The sequence below is a fragment of the Triticum aestivum genome, chromosome 7A (genome assembly GCF_018294505.1).
Source record: "Triticum aestivum cultivar Chinese Spring chromosome 7A, IWGSC CS RefSeq v2.1, whole genome shotgun sequence".
Lineage (NCBI taxonomy): Eukaryota > Viridiplantae > Streptophyta > Magnoliopsida > Poales > Poaceae > Triticum > Triticum aestivum.
The window spans coordinates 277,964,531-277,987,553 of NC_057812.1; the positions used below are offsets into that span (position 1 = coordinate 277,964,531).

The 23,023-nt window shown below is 45.7% G+C and overlaps 1 protein-coding gene across 1 annotated transcript; it reads left to right on the top strand.

Annotated features, from left to right (window-relative positions):
• Positions 1-10,837: 10,837 nt before the first annotated feature.
• LOC123152308 (hydroxymethylglutaryl-CoA synthase) lies at positions 10,838-15,102 on the top strand. Its single transcript, XM_044571884.1, has 12 exons — positions 10,838-11,068; positions 11,618-11,724; positions 11,895-12,027; positions 12,173-12,316; positions 12,421-12,579; positions 12,707-12,780; positions 12,873-12,948; positions 13,071-13,126; positions 13,315-13,402; positions 13,492-13,632; positions 13,724-13,873; positions 14,555-15,102. The coding sequence occupies exons 1-12, from the start codon at positions 11,003-11,005 to the stop codon at positions 14,768-14,770; spliced, it is 1,410 nt and encodes a 469-aa protein (XP_044427819.1). The 5' UTR covers positions 10,838-11,002; the 3' UTR covers positions 14,771-15,102.
• Positions 15,103-23,023: the final 7,921 nt, after the last annotated feature.

Consider the following 23,023-nt stretch of genomic DNA (forward strand, 5'->3'; position numbering starts at 1 on the left):
CGAGAAACATTTCCTTAGTCCTTTTCAGGTACTTCAGGATATTCTTGACCGATGTCCAGTGTTCCTTGCCGGGATTACTTTGGTACCTACCTACCAAACTTACGGCAAGGTTTACATCAGGTCTGGTACACAGCATGGCACACATAATAGAACATATGGCTGAGGCATAGGGGATGACACTCATCTCTTCTATATCTTCTGCCGTGGTCGGACATTGAGCTGAGCTCAATTTCACACCTTGCAACACAGGCAAGAACCCCTTCTTAGACTGATCCATATTGAACTTCTTCAATATCTTATCAAGGTATGTGCTTTGTGAAAGACCTATGCGGCGTCTTGATCTGTCTCTATAGATCTTGATGCCTAATATATAAGCAGCTTCTCCAAGGTCCTTCATTGAAAAACTCTTATTCAAGTAGGCCTTAATGCTGTCCAAAAGCTCTATATCATTTCCCATCAAAAGTATGTCATCCACATATAATATGAGAAATGCTACAGAGCTCCCACTCACTTTCTTGTAAACGCAGGCTTCTCCATAAGTCTGCATAAACCCAACACTTTGATCATCTCATCAAAGCGAATATTCCAACTCCGAGATGCTTGCACCAGCCCATAAATGGATCGCTGGAGCTTGCATACCTTGTCAGCATTCTTAGGATCGACAAAACCTTCCGGCTGCATCATATACAATTCTTCCTTAAGGAAACCATTAAGGAATGCCGTTTTGACGTCCATTTGCCATATCTCATAATCATAGAATGCGGCAATTGCTAACATGATTCGGACGGACTTCAGCTTCGCTACCGGTGAGAAAGTCTCATCGTAGTCAACCCCTTGAACTTGTCGATAACCCTTAGCGACAAGCCGAGCTTTATAGATGGTAACATTACCATCCGTGTCTGTCTTCTTTTTAAAGATCCATTTATTTTCTATGGCTCGCCGCTCAACGGGCAAGTCAGTCAAAGTCCATACTTCGTTTTCATACATGGATCCTATCTCGGATTTCATGGCTTCCAGCCATTTGTCGAAATCCGGGCCCACCATCGCTTCTTCATAGTTCGAAGGTTCACCGTTGTCTAACAACATGATTTCCAAGACAGGGTTGCCGTACCACTCTGGTGCGGAACGTGTCCTTGTGGACCTACGAAGTTCAGTAGCAACTTGATCTGAAGTTTCATGATCATCATTAACTTCCTCTCTAGTCGGTGCAGGCACCTCAGGAACATTTTCTTGAGTTGCACCATTTTCCGGTTCAAGAGGTAATACTTCATCAAGTTCTACTTTCCTCCCACTTATTCTCTAGAAAGGATCCATTCTTGGCAACAAAGATCTTGCCTTCGGATCTGAGGTAGAAGGTATACCCAATAGTTTCTTTAGGGTATCCTATGAAGACACATTTTTCCGACTTGGGTTCGAGCTTTTCAGGTTGAAGTTTCTTGACATAAGCATCGCATCCCCAAACTTTTAGAAACGACAGCTTAGGTTTCTTCCCAAACCATAATTCATACGATGTCGTCTCAACGGATTTCGACGGAGCCCTATTTAAAGTGAATCCGGCAGTCTCTAAAGCATAGCCCCAAAATGATAGCGGTAAATCGGTAAGAGACATCATAGATCGCACCATATCTAATAGAGTGCGATTAGGACGTTCGGACACACCATTACGCTGAGGTGTTCCAGGCGGCGTCAGTTGTGAAACTATTCCACATTTTCTTAAGTGTGTGCCAAACTCGTGACTCAAGTATTCTCCTCCACGATCTGATCGCAAGAACTTGATTTTCCTGTCATGTTGATTCTCAACCTCACTCTGAAATTCCTTGAACTTTTCAAAGGTCTCAGACTTGTGTTTCATTAAATAGACATACCCATATCTACTCAAGTCATCAGTGAGGGTGAGAACATAACGATAGCCACCACGAGCCTCAACACTCATTGGACCGCACACATCAATATGTATGATTTCCAATAAGTTGGTTGCTCGCTCCATTGTTCCTGAGAACGGAGTCTTGGTCATTTTACCCATGAGGCATGGTTCGGACGTGTCAAATGATTCGTAATCAAGAGACTCTAAAAGTCCATATGCATGGAGCTTCTTCATGCGTTTGACACCTATGTGACCAAGGCGGCAGTGCCACAAGTATGTGGGACTATCATTATCAACCTTACATCTTTTGGTACTCACACTATGAATATGTGTAGCATTACGCTCAAGATTCATTAAGAATAAACCATTCACCATCGGAGCATGACCATAAAACATATCTCTCATATAAATAGAACAACCATTATTCTCGGATTTAAATGAGTAGCCATCTCGTATTAAACGAGATCCTGATACAATGTTCATGCTCAAACTTGGCACTAAATAACAATTATTGAGGTTCAAAACTAATCCCGTAGGTAAATGTATTGGTAGCGTGCCGACGGCGATCACATCGACCTTGGAACCATTCCCGACGCGCATCGTCACCTCGTCCTTTGCCAGTCTCCGCTTATTCCGCAGCTCCTGCTTTGAGTTACAAATGTGAGCAACCGCACCGGTATCAAATACCCAGGAGCTACTACGAGTATTGGTAAGGTACACATCAATTACATGTATATCACATATACCTTTCGTGATGCCGGCCTTCTTGTCCGCTAAGTATTTGGGGCAGTTCCGCTTCCAGTGACCACTTCCCTTGCAATAAAAGCACTCAGTCTCGGGCTTGGGTCCATTCTTTGGCTTCTTCCTGGTAGCTTGCTTACCGGGCGCGGCAACTCCCTTGCCGTCCTTCTTGAAGTTCTTCTTACCCTTGCCCTTTTTGAACTTAGTGGTTTTATTCACCATCAACACTTGATGTTCCTTTTTGACTTCTACCTCTGCTGATTTCTGTTGGGGAACGTTGCAGAAAACAAAAAATTTCCTACGGTTTCACCAAGATCCATCTAGGAGTTCATCTAGCAACGAGTGATCGGATTGCATCTACATACCTATGTAGATCACGCGCGGAAGCGTTCAAAGAACGGGGATGAGGAAGCCGTACTCGACGTGATCCAAATCACCGGAGATCCTAGCGCCGAACGAACGGCACCTCCGCGTTCAACACACGTACGGTCAGCGTGACGTCTCCTCCTTCTTGATCCAGCAAGGGAAGGAGAGGTTGAGGAAGATGGCTCCAGCAGCAGCACGACGGCGTGGTGGTGGTGTAGCTGCAGTACTCCGTCAGGGCTTCGCCAAGCTCTACGGAGGAGGAGGAGGTGTTGGAGAGGGAGAGGGAGGCGCCAGGGCTTAGGTGCGGCTGCCCTCCCTTCCCCCCACTATATATAGGGCCAAGGGAGGGGGGGCGCAGCCTTGGCCCTTCCTCCAAGGAAGGGTGCGGCCAGGGAGGAGTCCATCCTCCCCAAGGCACCTCGGAGGTGCCTTCCCCCTTTAGGACTCTTCCTTTCCCTTATCTCTTGGCGCATGGGCCTCTTGGGGCTGGTGCCCTTGGCCCATACAGGCCAAGGCGCACACCCCTACAGCCCATGTGGCCCCCCGGGGCAGGTGGACCCCCTTGGTGGACCCCCGGACCCCTTTCGGCACTCCCGGTACAATACCGATAATGCGCGAAACCTTTCCGGCGACCAAAACAAGACTTCCCATATATAAATATTTACCTCCGGACCATTCCAGAACTCCTCGTGACGTCCGGGATCTCATCCAGGACCCCGAACAACATTCGGGTTACTGCATATACATATCCCTACAACCCTAGCGTCACCGAACCTTAAGTGTGTAGACCCTACGGGTTCGGGAGACACGTAGACATGACCGAGACGACTCTCCGGCCAATAACCAACAGCGGGATCTGGATACCCATGTTGGCTCCCACATGCTCCTCGATGATCTCATCGGATGAACCACAATGTCGAGGATTCAATCAATCCCGCATACAATTCCCTTCGTCAATCGGTATGTTACTTGCCCGAGATTCGATCGTCGGTATCCCAATACCTCGTTCAATCTCGTTACCGGCAAGTCACTTTACTCGTACCGTAATGCATGATCCCATGACTAGACACTTGGTCACTTTGAGCTCATTATGATGATGCATTACCAAGTGGGCCCAGTGATACCTCTCCGTCATACGGAGTGACAAATCCCAGTCTTGATCCATGTCAACCCAACAGACACTTTCGGAGATACCCGTAGTATACCTTTATAGTCACCCAGTTACGTTGTGACGTTTGGTACACCCAAAGCACTCCTACGGTATCCGGGAGTTACACGATCTCATGGTCTAAGGAAAAGATACTTGACATTGGAAAAACTCTAGCAAACGAACTATACGATCTTATGCTATGTTTAGGATTGGGTCTTGTCCATCACATCATTCTCCTAATGATGTGATCTCATTATCAATGACATCCAATGTCCATAGTCAGGAAACCATGACTATCTGTTGATCAACGAGCTAGTCAACTAGAGGCTTACTAGGGACATGTTGGTGTCTATCATTCACACATGTATTACGATTTCCGGATAACACAATTATAGCATGAATAAAGACAATTGTCATGAACAAGGAAATATAATAATAATGCTTTTATTATTGCCTCTAGGGCATATTTCCAACAATTTCAGCATTGCAAATACTTCAGGAATGGTCTTTTCCATCCCCTGCATATTGAAGTTCATCACAAAGCTCTTGTAGCTCGGTGGAAGCGACTGAAGGATTCTGTCAATGACCGTGTCATCCGGGAGATTAACTCCCAGCTGAGTCAAGCGGTTATGTAACCCTGACATAGTGAGTATGTGCTCACTGACAGAACTATTTTCCTCCATCTTACAGCTGAAGAACTTGTCGGAGACTTCATATCTCTCGACCCGGGCATGAGCTTGAAAAACCATTTTCAGCTCTTCGAACATCTCATATGCTCCGTGTCTCTCAAAACGTTTTTGGAGCCCCGGTTCTAAGCTGTAAAGCATGCCGCACTGAACGAGGGAGTAATCATCGGTACGTGTCTGCCAAGCGTTCATAACGTCTTGTTCTGCAGGGAGAACAGGTGCTTCACCTAGCGGTGCTTGTAGGACATAATCTTTCTTGGCAGCTATGAGGATGATCCTCAGGTTCCGGACCTACTCCGTATAGTTGCTGCCATCGTCTTTTAGCTTGGTCTTCTCTAGGAACACGTTGAAGTTGAGGACAACATTGGCCATTTGATCTACAATACATGTTGTAAAGATTTTAGACTAAGTTCATGATAATTAAGTTCATCTAAATCAAATTATTCAATGAACTCCCACTCAGATAGACATCCCTCCAGTCATCTAAGTATAACATGATCCGAGTTAACTAGGCCGTGTCCGATCATCACGTGAGACGGACTAGCCAACATCGGTGAACATCTTCATGTTGATCGTATCTTCTATACGACTCATGCTCGACCTTTCGGTCTTCTGTGTTCCGAGGCCATGTCTGTACATGCTAGGCTCGTCAAGTCAACCTAAGTGTTTGCATGTGTAAATCTGTCTTACACCTGTTGTATGTGAACGTTGGAATCTATCACACCCGATCATCACGTGGTGCTTCGAAACAACGAACTGTCGCAACGGTGCAAAGTTAGGGGGAACACTTTCTTGAGATTATTATGAGGGATCATCTTATTTACTACCGTCGTTCTAAGTAAACAAGATGCAAAAACATGATAAACATCACATGCAATCAAATAATAATAGTGACATGATATGGCCAATATCACATAGCTCCTTTGATCTCCATCTTGGGGCTCCATGATCATCTTGTCACCGGCATGACACCATGATCTCCATCATCATGATCTCCATCATCGTGTCTCCATGAAGTTGCTCGCCAACTATTACTTCTACTACTATGGCAAACATGTTTAGCAATAAAGTAAAGTAATTTACATGGCGTTTCTCAATGACACGCAGGTCATACAAAAAATAAAGACAACTCCTATGGCTCCTGCCGGTTGTCATACTCATCGACATGCAAGTCGTGATTCCTATTACAATAGCATGAACATCTCATACATCACATATATATCATTCATCATTCATCACAACTTTGGCCATATCACATCACAAAACACTTGCTGCAAAAGCAAGTTAGACGTCCTCTAATTGTTGTTGCAAGTTTTACGTGGCTGCAATAGGGTTCTAGCAAGAACGTTTTCTTACCTACGTGAAAGCCACAACGTGATTTGTCAACTTCTATTTACCCTTCATAAGGACCCTTTTCATCGAATCCGCTCCAATTAAAGTGGGAGAGACAGACACCCGCCAGCCACCTTATGCAACTAGTGCATGTCAGTCGGTGGAACCGGTCTCACGTAAGTGTACGTGTAAGGTTGTCCGGGCCGCTTCATCCCACAATACCGCTGAAGCAAAATAAGACTAGTAGTGGCAAGAAAGTTGACAACATCTACGCCCACAACAAATTGTGTTCTACTCGTGCAAAGAGAACTACGCATAGACCTAGCTCATGATGCCACTGTTGGGGAACGTTGCAGAAAACAAAAATTTCCTACGGTTTCACCAAGATCCATCTATGAGTTCATCTAGCAACGAGTGATCGGATTGCATCTACATACCTTTGTAGATCACGCGCGGAAGCGTTCAAAGAACGGGGATGAGGAAGTCGTACTCGACGTGATCCAAATCACCGAAGATCCTAGCGCCGAACGGACGGCACCTCCGCGTTGAACACACATACGGTCAGCGTGACGTCTCCTCCTTCTTGATCTAGCAAGGGGGGAGGAGAGGTTGATGAAGATCCAGCAGCACGACGGCGTGGTGGTGGATGCAGGGGTCACCGCAGCAGGGCTTTATCGTTCTACTGCGAGAGGGAGAGGTGTAGCAGGGGAGAGGGAGGCGCCAAGACTCAAGGGTGCGGCTGCCCCTCCCTCCCCCCTTTATATAGGCTCCCCTAGGGGGGGGGGGCGCCGGCCCTAGGAGATGGGATCTCCTAGGGGGGGCGGCGGCCAAGGGTGGAGTAGCCCCCAAGGCAAGTGGGGGCGCCCCCCCACCCTAGGGCTTCCAACCCTAGGCGCAGGGGGTGGGCCAAGGGGGCGCACCAACCCACTATGGGCTGGTTCCCCTCCCCACTTCAGCCCATGGGGCCCTCCGGGATGGGTGGCCCCACCCGGTGGACCCCCGGGACCCTTCCGGTGGTCCCGGTACAATACCGATGACCCCCGAAACTCTCCCGATGGCCGAAATTGCACTTCCTATATATAATTCTTCACCTCCGGACCATTCCGAAACTCCTCCTGACGTCCGGGATCTCATCCGGGACTCCGAACAACTTTCGGGTTACTGCATATTCATATCTCTACAACCCTAGCGTCACCGAACCTTAAGTGTGTAGACCCTACGGGTTCGGGAGACATGTAGACATGACCGAGATGGCTCTCCGATCAATAACCAGCAGCAGGATATGGATACCCATGTTGGCTCCCACATGCTCCTCGATGATCTCATCGGATGAACCACGATGTCGAGGATTCAAGCAACCCCGTATACAATTCCCTTTGTCAATCGTACGTTACTTACCCGAGATTCGATCGTCGGTATCCCAATACCTCGTTCAATCTCGTTACCGGCCAGTCACTTTACTCGTACCATAATGCATGATCCCGTGACCAGACACTTGGTCACTTTGAGCTCATAATGATGATGCATTACCGAGTGGGCCCAGAGATACCTCTCTGTTATACGGAGTGACAAATCCCAGTCTTGATCCGTGTCAACCCAACAGACACTTTCGGAGATACCCGTAGTATACCTTTATAGTCACCCAGTTACGTTGTGACGTTTAGTACACCCAAAGCACTCCTACGGTATCCGGGAGTTACACGATCTCATGGTCTAAGGAAAAGATACTTGACATTGGAAAAACTCTAGCAAACGAACTATACGATCTTGTGCTATGTTTAGGATCGGGTCTTGTCCATCACATCATTCTCCTAATGATGTGATCTCGTTATCAATGACATCCAATGTCCATAGTCAGGAAACCATGACTATCTATTGATCAACGAGCTAGTCAACTAGAGGCTTACTAGGGACATGTTGGTGTCTATGTATTCACACATGTATTACGATTTCCGGATAACACAATTATAGCATGAATAAAAGACAATTATCATGAACAAGGAAATATAATAATAATCCTTTTATTATTGCCTCTAGGGCATATTTCCAACACAGGTACGCTCCACACACAGATTTTTTCGCTCCTCGTGGACTTGCATGACTGGCAATATAGTGGCAGCAAGAACCCCCGTAGCTCTATGAACTTGTCAAATCTGCAATCAAGCTCCCATGTTCCAGGCAAGAAATGAATGGTCATCCACTGATTTAGTTCGCTGCTGGCCATTGGCTTCTCCATTCTCAATTGGGTGCATATATGAGTCGCATATGCAAGCCAAGCTTCAAACAAGTAATGCATCAGGGAAGTCGACGCACATGTACTGCATATATAGCTCGCAAGGCCTCCGGGGTCCCAGATTTGCTCAAGGTGATCGCCACTAACAGAAGTATATGATATTGGTTCAGAAGGGGAACGCGACAACATAAAAATATGTTGTGAATTTTTGTCCCGCGATTGATGCTTGTCCCACTGCCATTGCATTGTGATACCAGCTGGAGCAAAAGACCATAACGGACAAAAATGCACGAACTGTAGACAGACACTACTCGAAAATGTTGTACACAGAGCACCCAATTGCTGCTTGCTGTGAAAGAGCTTATCATGATTACTGAAATCAGAATCCTTTTTGCCCCGTTTCAAAAACCACGAGCATGAGATCTGCACTGGAAGTATCCTTGTGCAATTCCCAAGGATATTGGAGCACCGTTCCCATTCATTATTAGTGTGAAAGTCGATTGAAACATGACCACTCCCTTTAAATTCTTCTTGACTCAAAAAAAAAATCCAGCGCACTGACATATGCATAAGATGAATTATCCCATGCATTTTCTTAGAAATAGGAATGCAACCCAAAACAACATGGTCCCAAACCGCTACGTGATGCTCGCAAACACCCATAAAATGGTGTTCAAAATATTCCACCTTAGGCAGCTCGGAACACACTTGCACTGCTCGGCAATTGCAAGAATCAGATGGCCATGGAAGCTTCAGGTGGACATTTGTTTGACTGAATCTGGACTTCAATTGCGGATTTGGAAAATACCTTGAGAAATCTCTAAGAGAATTCAGATTACCAGATAAACTCTTCATCACATAAATGACTTGTGGTAGCATCCATGTGTGCTCCAGAGTAACTCCGTCAGGAGAGCAAGCAAATGATGGCCATGGCATAAAACAGGGCCTGCCAGCAAATGTTTTCCTTTTGGAACTGAGTGGCCATGCAACTTTCGATTGGGGATGTTTAGAGCAATTAGGAAAAACAATACCAGCACAACCTAGTTCATATGGCCCAATTTGCATCATGGGCAACCTTGGGGATCTCCTGGGCCTTGGTGGTGGAGAAGGGGTCGCCGGGGAGGATGGCGAGCTCGGTGACGACTTCCAGATTTGCCGCCACCAATTTGTACTCGGTCGTTCCCGTGACGAGGACGCGACCGTTGCTGTCGAGGGAAGACTTGGGGGATGTATCCTGGACGTGAGGTGGCGTGTTGGTGCTGGTCGCCGTAGGGATGTTGACGGAGGAGTCCAAGACGGTGGAGTGTGCAGATGTAGCAATATTACCCGCCATGAAGGCAGCTGGCGTTGTCGTGCTCGTTGGTGGTGAGGTTTGGGCCGGCAACACGTCAGGCATTGCGTTCCACATCTGCAGACGACAGCATCGGAAGTAGATGCAGCGGCCATCCCAGTATGTCGCCGCGTGTGCCGAACAAAACCGCACATCCGCCGCCACACATGGTTGTCCATCCTCTGATATTGTTGGGGGATACACCACCAACTGCTCAATACCGAAGTGATCGAAGAGGGAATACATCACATTAACGGTGGTTGGGTAAATTGCTTGCTCCACCACCATGCTGAGAACTTGATCTGAGGACATTTGGTGGCTAGACATTTTTCCGAACAGGAAGAAGGCGAAAGTCTGGTGGACTGGCTCTGATGCCAGATGTTAGAGTACTGATGTGGATTCACTCCTCACGAACACCAATTCGAGCTACAGGAACATATACAAGAAGAATTGCTCAAGAGCAAGGAGGAAGAAGCCAGAGGTAGGAGGAGAAGAGGAAGTCGCCGTGCCGATAGCCGTGATCCACTAGATGGTCTCGACGTCGCCTCCTCCCAGGCTCTTATCGCCCTGGTGGTTCCGGAACGGGCCAGACCCCCCAAGCACGTGATGGTAGGAGGGCTCCTAACAAGTGGGGTCTACCTATGGCTGCCTCCGTTGAGTGAGTAAAAATATAAATGGTAGTTTCAATACTTTAAGTATAAATTAAGACATGGGGCAGCATCAAGCTGATGCCTTCATTGCTCATGCCCTCAGGATCTCAACTTTGGTATATTTCTTTATACTAGTAAATGCGCACGTGCAATGCACGTTAATATTTAGGCAATGTATTAATTGCACGCGGATATTAGGTATGCTATTATTCGTGTGTTAATTCTATGATTAGTGCAATATTTGATATGATATTAATTGCACGTTAAACATGTTGAACGCTCGCCATTGGAGCAATCTAAGTCGTTTGATTGACTTAGTTTGATGGTCGAGATCAGTTGGATCTGCCCTTTTGGATCTTTTTATATTGATATAGATATAGATAGATATATATGAATAAAAAGCCGCAGAAAAGGTTTTAAAATTCTTCCGTGCCTCTGGCCCAAGCAGGCCGTCGCAGCCCACAAATCGCCAGGACCGGTTCAGGGATGCAGACAAACGAATCTGGGAATCTCGTATATTATCCCCGACGTGCTCCGCGTCCACGGCGCTGCCAAAGTCACACGAACTCTCTCACGTCACACACGCCTCCTCCTCCTCGCAGCCACTGGGAGAGCCCGCGGAAGCACAGAGCGGGAGGAGGGATCGCGAGATGGAGTGCAAGGATGTCGGGATCCTCGCCATGGACATGTATTTCCCTCCCACCTGCGTCCAGCAGGTGAGGTTCTCCACCAGAGCTGCTGTTCCCGCCGCCCCCGCTCGATTTGTCGCCGTCGTGTCACGCTGCGTGCTGCGAACGTGGCTGATCTGACGCTCCGAGCATCTCCGCGTCGAGATTACGGATGATTTGGTATTTTGGGTTAGTTTCCGGGGAATTGCCGCCGGGGTTTTAGCCAGACGTGTGGGATTTCGGGTTTAGGAAGTACTCCGTAGTTGAGATCGCCACGATGGAATTGTTTCCGGAAACTGAAAGCATGATTCGGAGGTGCCATCTCGGTGCGAATTTGTGGATCACGGGTGGTGAATTTATTTGTTTACTCGAGGAATATTTGAATCATTAGTTTCACTCTGTTATACCTGCTGTCAGATGCTGCATCTGCCTTGTACAGTATTTCGTATCTCACAGAGCGAGCAAATGGTTATCTGATGTGGCTTTGGAGAGGAACTGGAGCGGCTGTGCGCAACTAATACATGGATAATTTGCTGTGTCCGTTCAATGCTGTTGTACTCAGAGTTGAATGCTGATGCGTTGAACTACTGGTTGCAGGAAGCGCTGGAGGTTCATGACGGAGCCAGCAAGGGGAAGTACACAATTGGTCTTGGGCAAGATTGCATGGCCTTCTGCAGCGAGGTAGAAGATGTCATCTCGATGAGGTATATTTTGTCACATTGGAAAAAATTGCTGCCTTGTCCGTTACCTTCTTTTACTGGGATTGAACTTCTTGATGAGTAGAATTTACTAATCAATTTTATCAAATACGTATATCTATTTAGTGCAATACTCTATTCGGTATGTGAATGCTCAAGTTGGAAAGTTGTTTCAGCTTGACAGTTGTCAAATCCCTGCTGGAAAAGTACCATATAGATCCGAAGCTAATTGGCCGCCTGGAGGTTGGCAGTGAGACAGTGATAGACAAAAGTAAATCCATCAAAACGTGGCTGATGCAGATTTTTGAGGTAAATCATGGAATTAGGATCCAACATATATTCCCTCTAAACCTGGATCTTGATGAATTCACAGTTTTCACTTCATTTAGTTGTTTGTTAGTTCAGTTTCAGTCTCACTCAATGTCGCTATTGTTAACATTTGTCACAAATACAGGAAAGTGGTAATACTGACATTGAAGGAGTTGACTCAAGCAACGCATGTTATGGTGGGACAGCTGCCCTGTTGAATTGTGTGAACTGGGTTGAAAGTCGATGCTGGGATGGACGCTACGGCCTTGTGGTCTGCACAGATAGCGCAGTTAGTCAGCCAATATCACCATATAATTTTTGCACTAAGTCGATTCAGTTTCTCTCCCTTTTGTCTCTGTGCAGCACTCATTTGATGTCCCATATTATGTTCAGGTTTATGCAGAGGGACCAGCTCGGCCTACGGGTGGAGCTGCTGCAATTGCTATGCTTATTGGTCCAAATGCACCTATTTCTTTCGAAAGTAAATATAGAGCTTCTCACATGGCTCATGTTTACGATTTCTACAAGCCTGATCTTGCAAGTGAATATCCGGTTAGGATTCTATCACTTGTTTTTGTTTGTTTGTTTGTTTTAGGCATGTAAACAAACTCTCAACTAGATATACTTTTTGTCTCTTTCATAGTATTATATCCACACTTCTGTTCCTCGGTTATTGTAGGTTGTTGATGGGAAACTATCTCAAACATGCTACCTGATGGCTCTGGATTCGTGCTATAGACAGTATTGTGCCAAGTGAGTTAACTGCCATAATTTACCCACTCAACTGCAGTACTAGCATTTTGTTCTTCTCAAGCAATAACATCACACTATGATCACGAAATCAGGTATGAGAAGCTAGTGGGAGAAAAGTTCTCGATTTCGGACGCAGATTATTGTGTGTTTCATTCTCCATATAACAAGGTATGATGACTGCACACTGCCATGGAGATGTATAAGATTTTGCAGTCTTTTAATTCTCCCAATTCTGTTCTCTAACCTCTGGGGAATACAGACATTGACTCCTCACTTTGTTACTATCACAGCTTGTACAGAAGAGTTTTGCTCGACTTTACTTCAACGATTTCATGCGCAATTGCAGGTCTGCGGTTCCTCCCTTTAAATACATGCTCCTTTTGCTTCTTAAGCTTTTAATATGTGGACCAAATAATATTCTGAATTTGTAAAAAGACCTCCACCCTTTGCCGGGTTATACGATACACATTCGACACTCTTAGTCTTGGCCCCTAGATGAAGGAACTTATTTGTTTTTGTTTTCTTTGATGTCAGTTCGGTTGATAATGATGCTAAAGAAAAGCTTCAGCCTTTTGCAAACCTGACTAGCGAAGAAAGCTACCAAAGTCGTGACTTGGAAAAGGTTATTCCTCGTTAGGTGGATAATAGTTCTTACAATGCTTAATTTCTTCGCTGATGTGACCATTAAGTCTTCTACTACTGAACTTTCAGGGCTCTCAACAACTTGCAAAGCATTTGTATGACATCAAAGTTCAACCGTCAACGTTGCTTCCAAAACAAATTGGTAACATGTATACTGCATCTCTGTATGCTGCATTGGCATCTGTAATCTACAACAAGCATGCTAGTCTGGTGAGGTTTTGGTTTTATGCCTCTATCTTATATTTGTATGCCTTTGTATCTCCTGTTCATTCCTTGTAGTTAACTTCCATTTCTTATGCAGAGCGGCCAACGAATTGTCATGTTCTCTTACGGCAGTGGCTTGACATCCACTATGTTTTCATTCAAACTAAATGAGGGTCAGCATCCCTTTAGTTTAACAAATATTGCTTCTGTGCTTGATGTGACGGCAAAGCTTGAGTCAAGACATGTGGTATGGTCTTTCATTCTCACAACCCTCAGCCAGTCTGTTGTAGATAGAAAGCGGATCTTGTCATATACTCAATCCGTCCCATAATATAAGAGTGATTTTGACACTACACTAGTGTCAAAAACGCTCTTATATTATGGGGTGGAGGGAGTATTTTACAGCCATTTGTCATACCAATGTGGTATGGTTTACCATACATGGCTTTCGAATTTGTTACCAAGTATTTTGGAGAATAACCTTTTGAGGTTTCATACCAAATTATAGTTTATTAAAGAAAAGGAATCATAGTGTATTTGTAGTCCGTACTATGGACAAGCTCTGAACCTGAAAAGCACACAAAACTGAATTCTGTATGTGATTACTCAGAAAACTTGCCCCGGTCACTATGGTGATATGAGCTTTATTCATCAAGGAAATCAGGGTCTTTGCTAAACTTATTCTAAACAATTTTGGAATTTACTTAGTTCTACAATTGTACTAGAGAATAGCCTTTCTTGAAGATAGCTACATACCATTAATTGAGTCACCACTGTCCATAGTAGATTGAACTGCTGTTTGTATTAGATTCTGCGTTGCTAGGATCTGCATGGCAACAACCATTTGCCCTAGGAATGCCCCCCCCCCCCCCCCCCCCCCCCTTAATTTCGCCAGAGCAAGCTGACATGTTCCTTTACATGTTTTCAGACTTCACCTGAGAAGTTCATCGACACACTGAAGCTGATGGAGCACCGATATGGAGCAAAAGATTTTGAAACAAGCAAGGACATAAGCTTGTTGCCACCAGGAACATTCTACCTTACAAAAGTTGATTCAATGTACAGGAGGTTCTACGAAAAGAAAACCGATAGCATTGTTGACGGCAAAATCAAGTGCAGCAATGGCATTGCAAATGGTCACTAGTGGCATATCATCAGATACTGTTAGTTCACCTTGCATTTTATTAGCCATCATCAGTACAATTTGTTGTATTTATCTCTAGAATTCCCAGTTTAGCTCGGTTTCAAATAAGCCATTATTCTCTAAAGTTGTTTCCCCCACACTCTTCAGCTTATTTTTTGTGTTGAGCTGAACTGAAACCTTCGTGTAGTACAAGCATTCTTGTTTTCCTCTAGCTTGCTACCTTTGCCTTTGATTTAATTGTTTTGTTGCTAGTGACCACTTACTGTTCTGTGATATTATCAATGAATTGTGGCAGTAGGCATTGAGCACTATTGTATCCTGTGTTTTACTGAGCACTTGTATTCTATGTCTAAGAGCAATTCTAGCAGAGTTGCCATATGAACAATTGCCATAATGCATATGGAGCGAGCTTCATATGGATTTGAAGGCTGTGGCGGCTGTGCGCAAAAGTCGTTGTAATGTAGGCTCCATATCTTTTATTGCCCTTTCCCTTTTTTGGCTGTATTAACTCAATAATCACAGTCAATTTGAGTGATTAAAACACTAATTTGAGATAACATTGCATTACAAAGTCACATAGGGTAGAAAAGTCGATTAGTGACATCTTCGTACTAATAAAAGCAATGTGCGATGGTGAATGATGTGCACGTGGCACATGCATATGTGTCTGAGTCCACTTTCCTCTATATGTGGTAGTATGATGGTCCGGCTTTCCTCTATATGTGGTAGTATGATGGTCCGGCGACCTTGTATTTGTCCCATTCTTGTCATTGAGGTCGGGGAGACTCAATATGACATGAACCTTGTATTTGTCCCATTCTTGTCATTGAGGTCGGGGAGACTCAATATGACATGATTCGTCTCAGTGAATGTCATCATATCCATGTCGATTTTGCACAATATGATGTGCTCCCTCTTTGTCGCCAAATCAACTTGTGGCTCATTGTAATGGAGCCAGATGATGTGGCCGCTCTCCTTTGCCAATGTGTGCCTGTGAGCTGTCTCCTCAAAGATTTGACTGACGACAGTTGCTCATTTCATTCTCCTGTCCAAGATCCGATTCTCCTTCAAGAGCGGCACCCTAGCCGCGGTGATGCGGAGCATCCCAAGGTCATCCCCATGATCCTACCTACGTCTCTTACGACACCACTTGGACCGATGACAAGAGCCCGAGCAAAGGCTATCGAAGATAAGGTGAACTCGCTCCTCTTCGAACTACCACTTTCTATACATGAGACATGGCTGCTACCTCAAGCGGAAACACTATGTGTAGTCAGGTACTTGGAGGAAATCCAAGGAGCAGCTACATCCAACGGACAAGACGGCGAGGACACCAAGTGCCAAGAAGAAGAGCTGCCATTGAAGCTATAGCCACCGGACGACCGGCCGGCACCGGACGACCGGCCGGCACCGGACGACCGGCACCTGAAGCCCCGGCCTGTCCAGGCCCCGGCCAATGCAAGCTACAGCGAGCGGACGTCCGGCCAGGACCGGACGACCGGCGCCCTCGCACCCGAGCCGAAACAACGGACGTTCGACGCGACCGGACGACCGGCCATCTTCGGAAAAATCCGGTGCCACCTCAACCGAGCCAGAACCAGCGGAAGTGCGGAAGCTACCGGACGTCCGGACAACCACGAGCCACAGGACGACCGTAACCCACCGGACATCCGGTACCTGTCTGCGCACAGTTCCGGGCCCGAGGCCCATGTACCCCTTCACTTCGCCCTCATTTGCACTAACACTTAAATAGACCTCCTCCACCTCCTAGTTAGGGTTAGCATTGTGTTAGCTCATATGTGAGATAGAGCTTCGCTCATCCATCCGGATCTACTCCTTCGCGAGGGACCATCACCTCTTCGGAGAAGATCCACCTGGATTCAAGACCCCAAACGGGAAGACATCAAGACCTCCTCATGAAGAAGAACCGGTTACCCTATGTATCGTCCTTTGTTGGATTCAGATCGTGTATCTCTTTTGTGTTCGAGGATCTAGCATATGTGTGATCGTTCTTGTTGGTTTGAGTGATTCTCTCGTGTTTTTCCTCATGTTTCCCCTCGTGTCCTTCGTGTTCCTCATTGGGATCCGCTCCTTTCGTGAAAGATCGGCCGTTTAGGGTGCCACCCTACATCATCTTGGTATCATGAGCCACGTTGATCATGATTTCGGAGCCTCCCCTCTTTGTTTTCTAGCTTGATTTTGTTGTGTTCTTCCCCAATTTCAAAAATCCCCACCAAAAATAGCCCCAATTTTTTTTTGTGATTTGGTGGTGTGATGAAGTTTTGTTGGATTTGATCCATATATTTGTTTTGCCACGAGTGGATCTACCTTTCCCCCATCATCCCCACCTTTTCCATCCACAAAATCGCCCGGATTTGACCGATTTTGCCTCCACCACCACGAACCCTAGGTGTTCATCCCATGCCCGAAACCACCCAGGCACCAGACGTCCGCAAGTCATCGGACGTCCAACGACCGGACGACGGCTCCACCACTGGACGTCCGACGTTTCCTGACGAAACTAAAAAATTCAGTTCGGTCACCACCACCTCTCCACTTCCACTTCCACATACACAACCCAATACCACACTTGCTTTCTGCAACCACCCTTGCTGACTTGCTTCGCACTCTGACACATTTTTGCCACATTTTGCTTTGAGAATTTGAGTTGTGGTTCCCGTTTCCTAACGTGTTTCGGCTACTTAGGGACGGTTCGTCATCAACATCACCGCCCCTCATCTTCGCCACAGATTCGTCATCGACAACAACCACTCCACCACCATTTTGACACCATACCGTAAGCAAGAACGGTAACCTCTTCTTGGTATCGTGATACATCATCATTATACAATCTTGCCATTGCATTAATAACCACCATAGCCCAATTTTGCGTATCTTACCCATCGAGACTAGCCTTTGAGTATTGCCGGCAATGTGACTTGTGCACCTTAGTGATCATACTCCCCATAGCATACATACCATATCATTTTGGTGCATATATTAGTATCATTTTTTGTGTCACAAAGTTGTCATCGCATACACAATTGCTATCTTGGTTCGTGAAGAATTGCATGAGAAAAGAGCTCAAAAGAGAAAGAGCCAAACAAGCTTTTAAGCAAAAGAAAAGATAAGCAAAGAACTTTTAAGCAAGAACCATAGCATCATACTACATTAAGATTGTCATTCTAGATCATCTTGGATCATATCATTGGAACACCATACATAGAGCATACTTGGGATAGAAGTCATTGCATTTTTGCTTAGTAGGTTGTGCACAAGTCTTCGTATCCGCCTATTGTGCAATTGTGCTAGCGTCTCTCTAGTGTTGTGCAACAAGAGCATTTTCGTGGTTTCCATATTTTAGCTCATTCCTTGGTTGCACGATCCCATTTATCTCTCCGTGTGTGAGTTCCCATGTACCATATTTTGCTATTGGTCTACTTGTTGCATTTGCAAATTTGTGATTTTTGTTCCAACATTATTGAAGCTCACTAACAATTGCATCAAATTTTGTGCCACCATCCTAACCGAGCTCCACCATAAGTTTTTACTTGTGTAGGTGTGAGAAACCGACAAGAATTGGTACCACTTGTGCTATTTCCTTGTTCCACATTTGAGTGATCATTGTTCCATCTTCAACATCAGTCAAGGTACATTTGGTATAAGTTCTTCTCCTTCTCCCACTCACATATTTTGCTTGGAATGATGGATAGGCCAAGTACTTCTACCAACCCACTCTTCATCGAGCAAGACGACAACATGTCTTCCTACGTCACAAAGAGCCACCTATTCGGTGCACAACGAGCTTTGCATGAAGAGCAACAAGCAATGACCAAACGCATCAACAACCTCGCCACCGACTTGCGACTCACCGAGCAACGTACACGAGACTACTTCGACACGTCCATGGCATCTCTCAAGGAGGATATTCGAACAATGATGGCCAACCGCTCTTCTACCTCTTCGTCCTACTCAAGAAGGAGCCGCTCAAGTCAACACTCCAACGACACCATCTCCGGCTCAAGTACTCCGACATCGAATACTCTTCGATGTGCCGCACGCCAAGATCGTCAAGCAAACTGCAATCCTCTACACGACAACGCCTCTCAAGAGCAACGACACTGTCAAAACCAAGCAACTTTTGCGCAAGCACGAGAACGGCAACGGCAACGCCATCAAGAAGAGGAAGAGCGAGCGCGTCTACACCAAGATGCACAAGATGTCGAGGCACAACATCAAGAACAACAATTGTGAGAAGCTCAAGCACTTGAGGCGCAACGTGCCCTCCGAGATTCAAATCGAGCCGTAGCCATGCGCAACCGGTAAAATTGTGAGCACCGAGAAGCGCTTCGCGAAGAAGTTCAAGAGAGGAACTATCAAGCTCGAGTGCATCGTCAAGTTCCACGTCCTCCTCGCCAAGAACCCCAAGTTCACCAAGAGTAAGAAGACAATGGAAATCCTCCACAACAAGAGCAAGTTGAGGGAGACAATCCTCCTCGTCAAGAACGTCACCACCCTCGACCCAAACACAATGAAGAGCAACGATACGGAAAGCTAAAGTTCACCATGCCCAAGTTCAATGGAAGCAATGACCCCGAAGAGTACCTTTCATGGGCATTGAAGGTTGACAAAATCTTCCGCTTGCACAACTATGAGGAATAGAAGAAGATCACGATGGCATCCCTTGAGTTCCAAGACTACGTCCTCATTTGGTGGGAACAAGTCACTGAGCGCCGTGAGGCAAGAGGTGAACCACCCATCACTACTTGGGCGCAAATGAAGGATGTCATGAGAGCACATTTCTTGCCAACATACTACAACCGCGACCTCTTCAAGAAACTCCAACTCCTCAAGCAAGGAACCAAGAGCGTTGAAGAATACTACAAGGAAATGGAGATTGCCATGATATGAGCTAATGCCACGGAAGATGATGAGCAAAGTATGGCACGTTTCTTGAATGGATTCAATCATCCTATCAAGAAGATCGCCGACTTCCAACCATACTCGAACCTCATCGAGCTAGTGCATCAAGCTACCAAGGCGGAACGTCAAGTGCAAGATGACTTCAAATATGCCAAGTTCTTATCCAAGTCCCATGGTTTCTCCAACCATCAAGCTTCAATGACTCCGGCATCTTCTACCTCAACCAAGCCATCTACAAGCAACGAAGACAAGTCAAGTTACAAGAAAACTTCGACAACCTCAAGTCATCCTCCTACTACAAGCAACTTCAAGCCAAGAGCTTCATCATCATCTACCCCAACCGATGAGACCATCAAGACAAGTTCCTTCAAATGCTTCAAATGATTCACATGCCGTCCTATCAATGCTATTACCGTGCATTATCGTTACCCCATACCACGCCTAGATGATATGCTTGATGAGCTTAGCGGAGCCACCATTTTATCTAAGATTGATCTTAAAAGTGGCTACTATCAAATACGCATCCAAGAAGGTGATGAATGGAAAACTGCATTTAAGACCAAGTTTGGCTTATATGAATGGACTGTTATGCCAATGGGTTTATCCGAAGCACTCGGTACTTTCATGCGACTCATGCATTTTGTTTTTCGACCCTATATTGGTGTATTTGTTGTGGTCTACTTTGATGGCATTCTTGTGTTTAGCAAATCTCTCAAAGATCATGTAACCCACCTTAGGACCGTGCTACAAACTCTTAGAAAAGAGCACCTTTATGCTAATATGGACAAATGCCTTTTCGGTGTTGACAAGCTTGTTTTCTTGGGTTTCGTTGTGTCTTCTAAGGGTGTTCATGTAGATGAATCTAAGATCGATGCTATTAAAACTCGGCCTCAACCAACCAACTTGCAACAAGTGCGTAGTTTCCTTGGTTTAGCAGGTTTCTATCGTCGATTTGTCAAGGATTTTAGCACCATTGCTTCACCTTTGCATGCTTTGAGTAAGAAAAATGTGCCTTTTGTTTGGGGACCATCCCAAGATACCGCATTCATTGAGCTTAAGAATTTTCTTACTCATGCTCCCGTGCTTGCATTACCCAACTTTGACAAACCTTTTGAAATTCATTGCGATGCTAGTGGTAATGGCATAGGAGGTGTGTTAACGCAAGAGAAGCACCCCATAGCTTACTTTAGTGAGAAAATTTCCGGAGTGCAACTCAATTACCCCATCTATGACAAGAGCTATATGCTTTAGTGCGAGTTTTGCATGAATGGGAACATTATCTTTGTCCTCATGAATTTATCATTCATACCGATCATGAAGCGCTTAAATACCTTAAGGGTCAAACTAAGTTGAACAAGCATCATGCTAAACAGAGTGAATTCATTGAGTCATTTCCTTATGTCATCAAGTATATTAAAGGTAAGGAAAATGTCGTGGTGGATGCGCTTTCCCATATATGCATGCTTGTTACTCAACTTGAATTGAATGTCATAGGCTTTGAACACATAAAAGACTTATATGTGCATGATCCTACTTTTGCTATTCCTTATGCCAAATGTTTGACGCATACATCTTGGGAACGCTATTACATCGAATCTTGGGCAAGTAACATACCGATGACAAAGGGAACAACGTATGTGTTATGCGGTTTGACCGATAAAGATATTTGTAGAATATGTAGGAACCAATATGAACATCCAGGTTCCGCTATTGATTATTGACTGGAGATGAGTCTCGGTCATGTCTACATAGTTCTCGAACCCGTAGGGTCCGCACGTGTAACGTTCGATGATGATATGTATTGTGAGTTATGTGATTTGATGTACCGAAGGTTGTTTGGAGTCCCGGATGTGATCACGGATATGACGAGGAGTCTCGAAATGGTTGAGACATAAAGATTGATATACTGGACCATGTTATTCGGACACCAGAAGTGTTCCGGATAGTTTCAAATAAAACTGGAGTGCCAGAGGGTTACCGGAACCCCCCGGGAAGTTCTGGGTCTTAGTGGGCCTTAGGGGAGAGAGAGGCCACAGCCAGGAGGTGGCGCCCCCCCAAGGGAAGTCCGAATAGGTCAAGGGGAGGGGAGCGTGGCCCCTCTTTCCATCTCCCTCTCCATCTCCTTCCTTCTTCTCCTAGTTGGACTAGGAAAGGGGGGAACCTACTCCTACTAGGAGTAGGATTCCCCCCTTGGGCGCGCCCCTTGTGGCAGTCCGGCCTCCTCCTCCCCTCCTTTATATACGGGGGAGGGGGCACCCCATAGACACACAAGTTGATCTTTAGCCGTGTGCGGTGCCCCCCCTCCACAATTTTCCACCTCAGTCATATTGTCGTAGTGCTTAGGCGAAGCCCTGCATCGGTAACTTCATCATTACCGTCAACACGCCGTCGTGCTGACGCAACTCACCCTCGGCCTCAGTTGGATCAAGAGTATGAGGTACGTCACCGAGATGAACGTGTGTAGATCACGGAGGTGTCGTGCGTTCGGTACTTGATCGGTTGGATCGCGAAGATGTTCGACTACATCAACCGCGTTACTTAACGCTTCCGCTTTCGGTCTACAAGGGTACATAGACATACTCTTCCCTCTCGTTGCTATGCATCTCCTAGATAGATCTTGCGTGATCGTAGGAAAATTTTGAAATACCGCGTTCCCCAACAGTGGCATCCGAGCCAGGTCTATGCGTAGATGTTATATGCATGAGTAGAACACAAAGAGTTGTGGGCGATAATAGTCATACTGCTTACCAGCATGTCATACTTTGATTCAGCGGTATTGTTGGATGAAGCGGCCCAGACCGACATTACATGACCGCGTTCATGAGACTGGTTCTACCGACGTGCTAGTTGGTGTCTGTTTCTCCAGCTTTAGTTGAATCGAGTGTGACTATGCCCGGTCCTTGTTGAAGGTTAAAACAACACACTTGACGAAAAATCGTTGTGGTTTTTGATGCGTAGGTAAGAACGGTTCTTCCTAAGCCCGTAGCAGCCACGTAAAACTTGCAACAACAAAGTAGAGGACGTCTAACTTGTTTTCGCAGGGCATGTTGTGATGTGATATGGTCAAGACTTGATTATATAAATTGTTGTATGAGATGATCATGTTTTGTAACAAAGTTATCGGCAACTGGCAGGAGCCATATGGTTGTCGCTTTATTGTATGAAATGCAATTGCCATGTAATTTCTTTACTTTATCACTAAGCGGTAGCAATAGTTGTGGAAGCAATAGTTGGCGATACGACAACGATGCTACGATGGAGATAAAGGTGTCAAGCCAGTGACAATGGTGATCATGACAGTGCTTTGAAGATGGATATCAAAGGCACAAG

What these genes read in the sequence shown, in the direction of transcription:
- LOC123152308 (XM_044571884.1), top strand. Translation starts at nt 11,003, where the DNA reads ATGGAGTGCAAGGATGTCGGGATCCTCGCCATGGACATGTATTTCCCT. An exon ending in GGCTGATGCAGATTTTTGAG is followed by an intron (nt 12,028 to 12,172) that starts GTAAATCATGGA and finishes TCACAAATACAG; the next exon opens with GAAAGTGGTAATACTGACAT. An exon ending in TATAGACAGTATTGTGCCAA is followed by an intron (nt 12,781 to 12,872) that starts GTGAGTTAACTG and finishes TCACGAAATCAG; the next exon opens with GTATGAGAAGCTAGTGGGAG.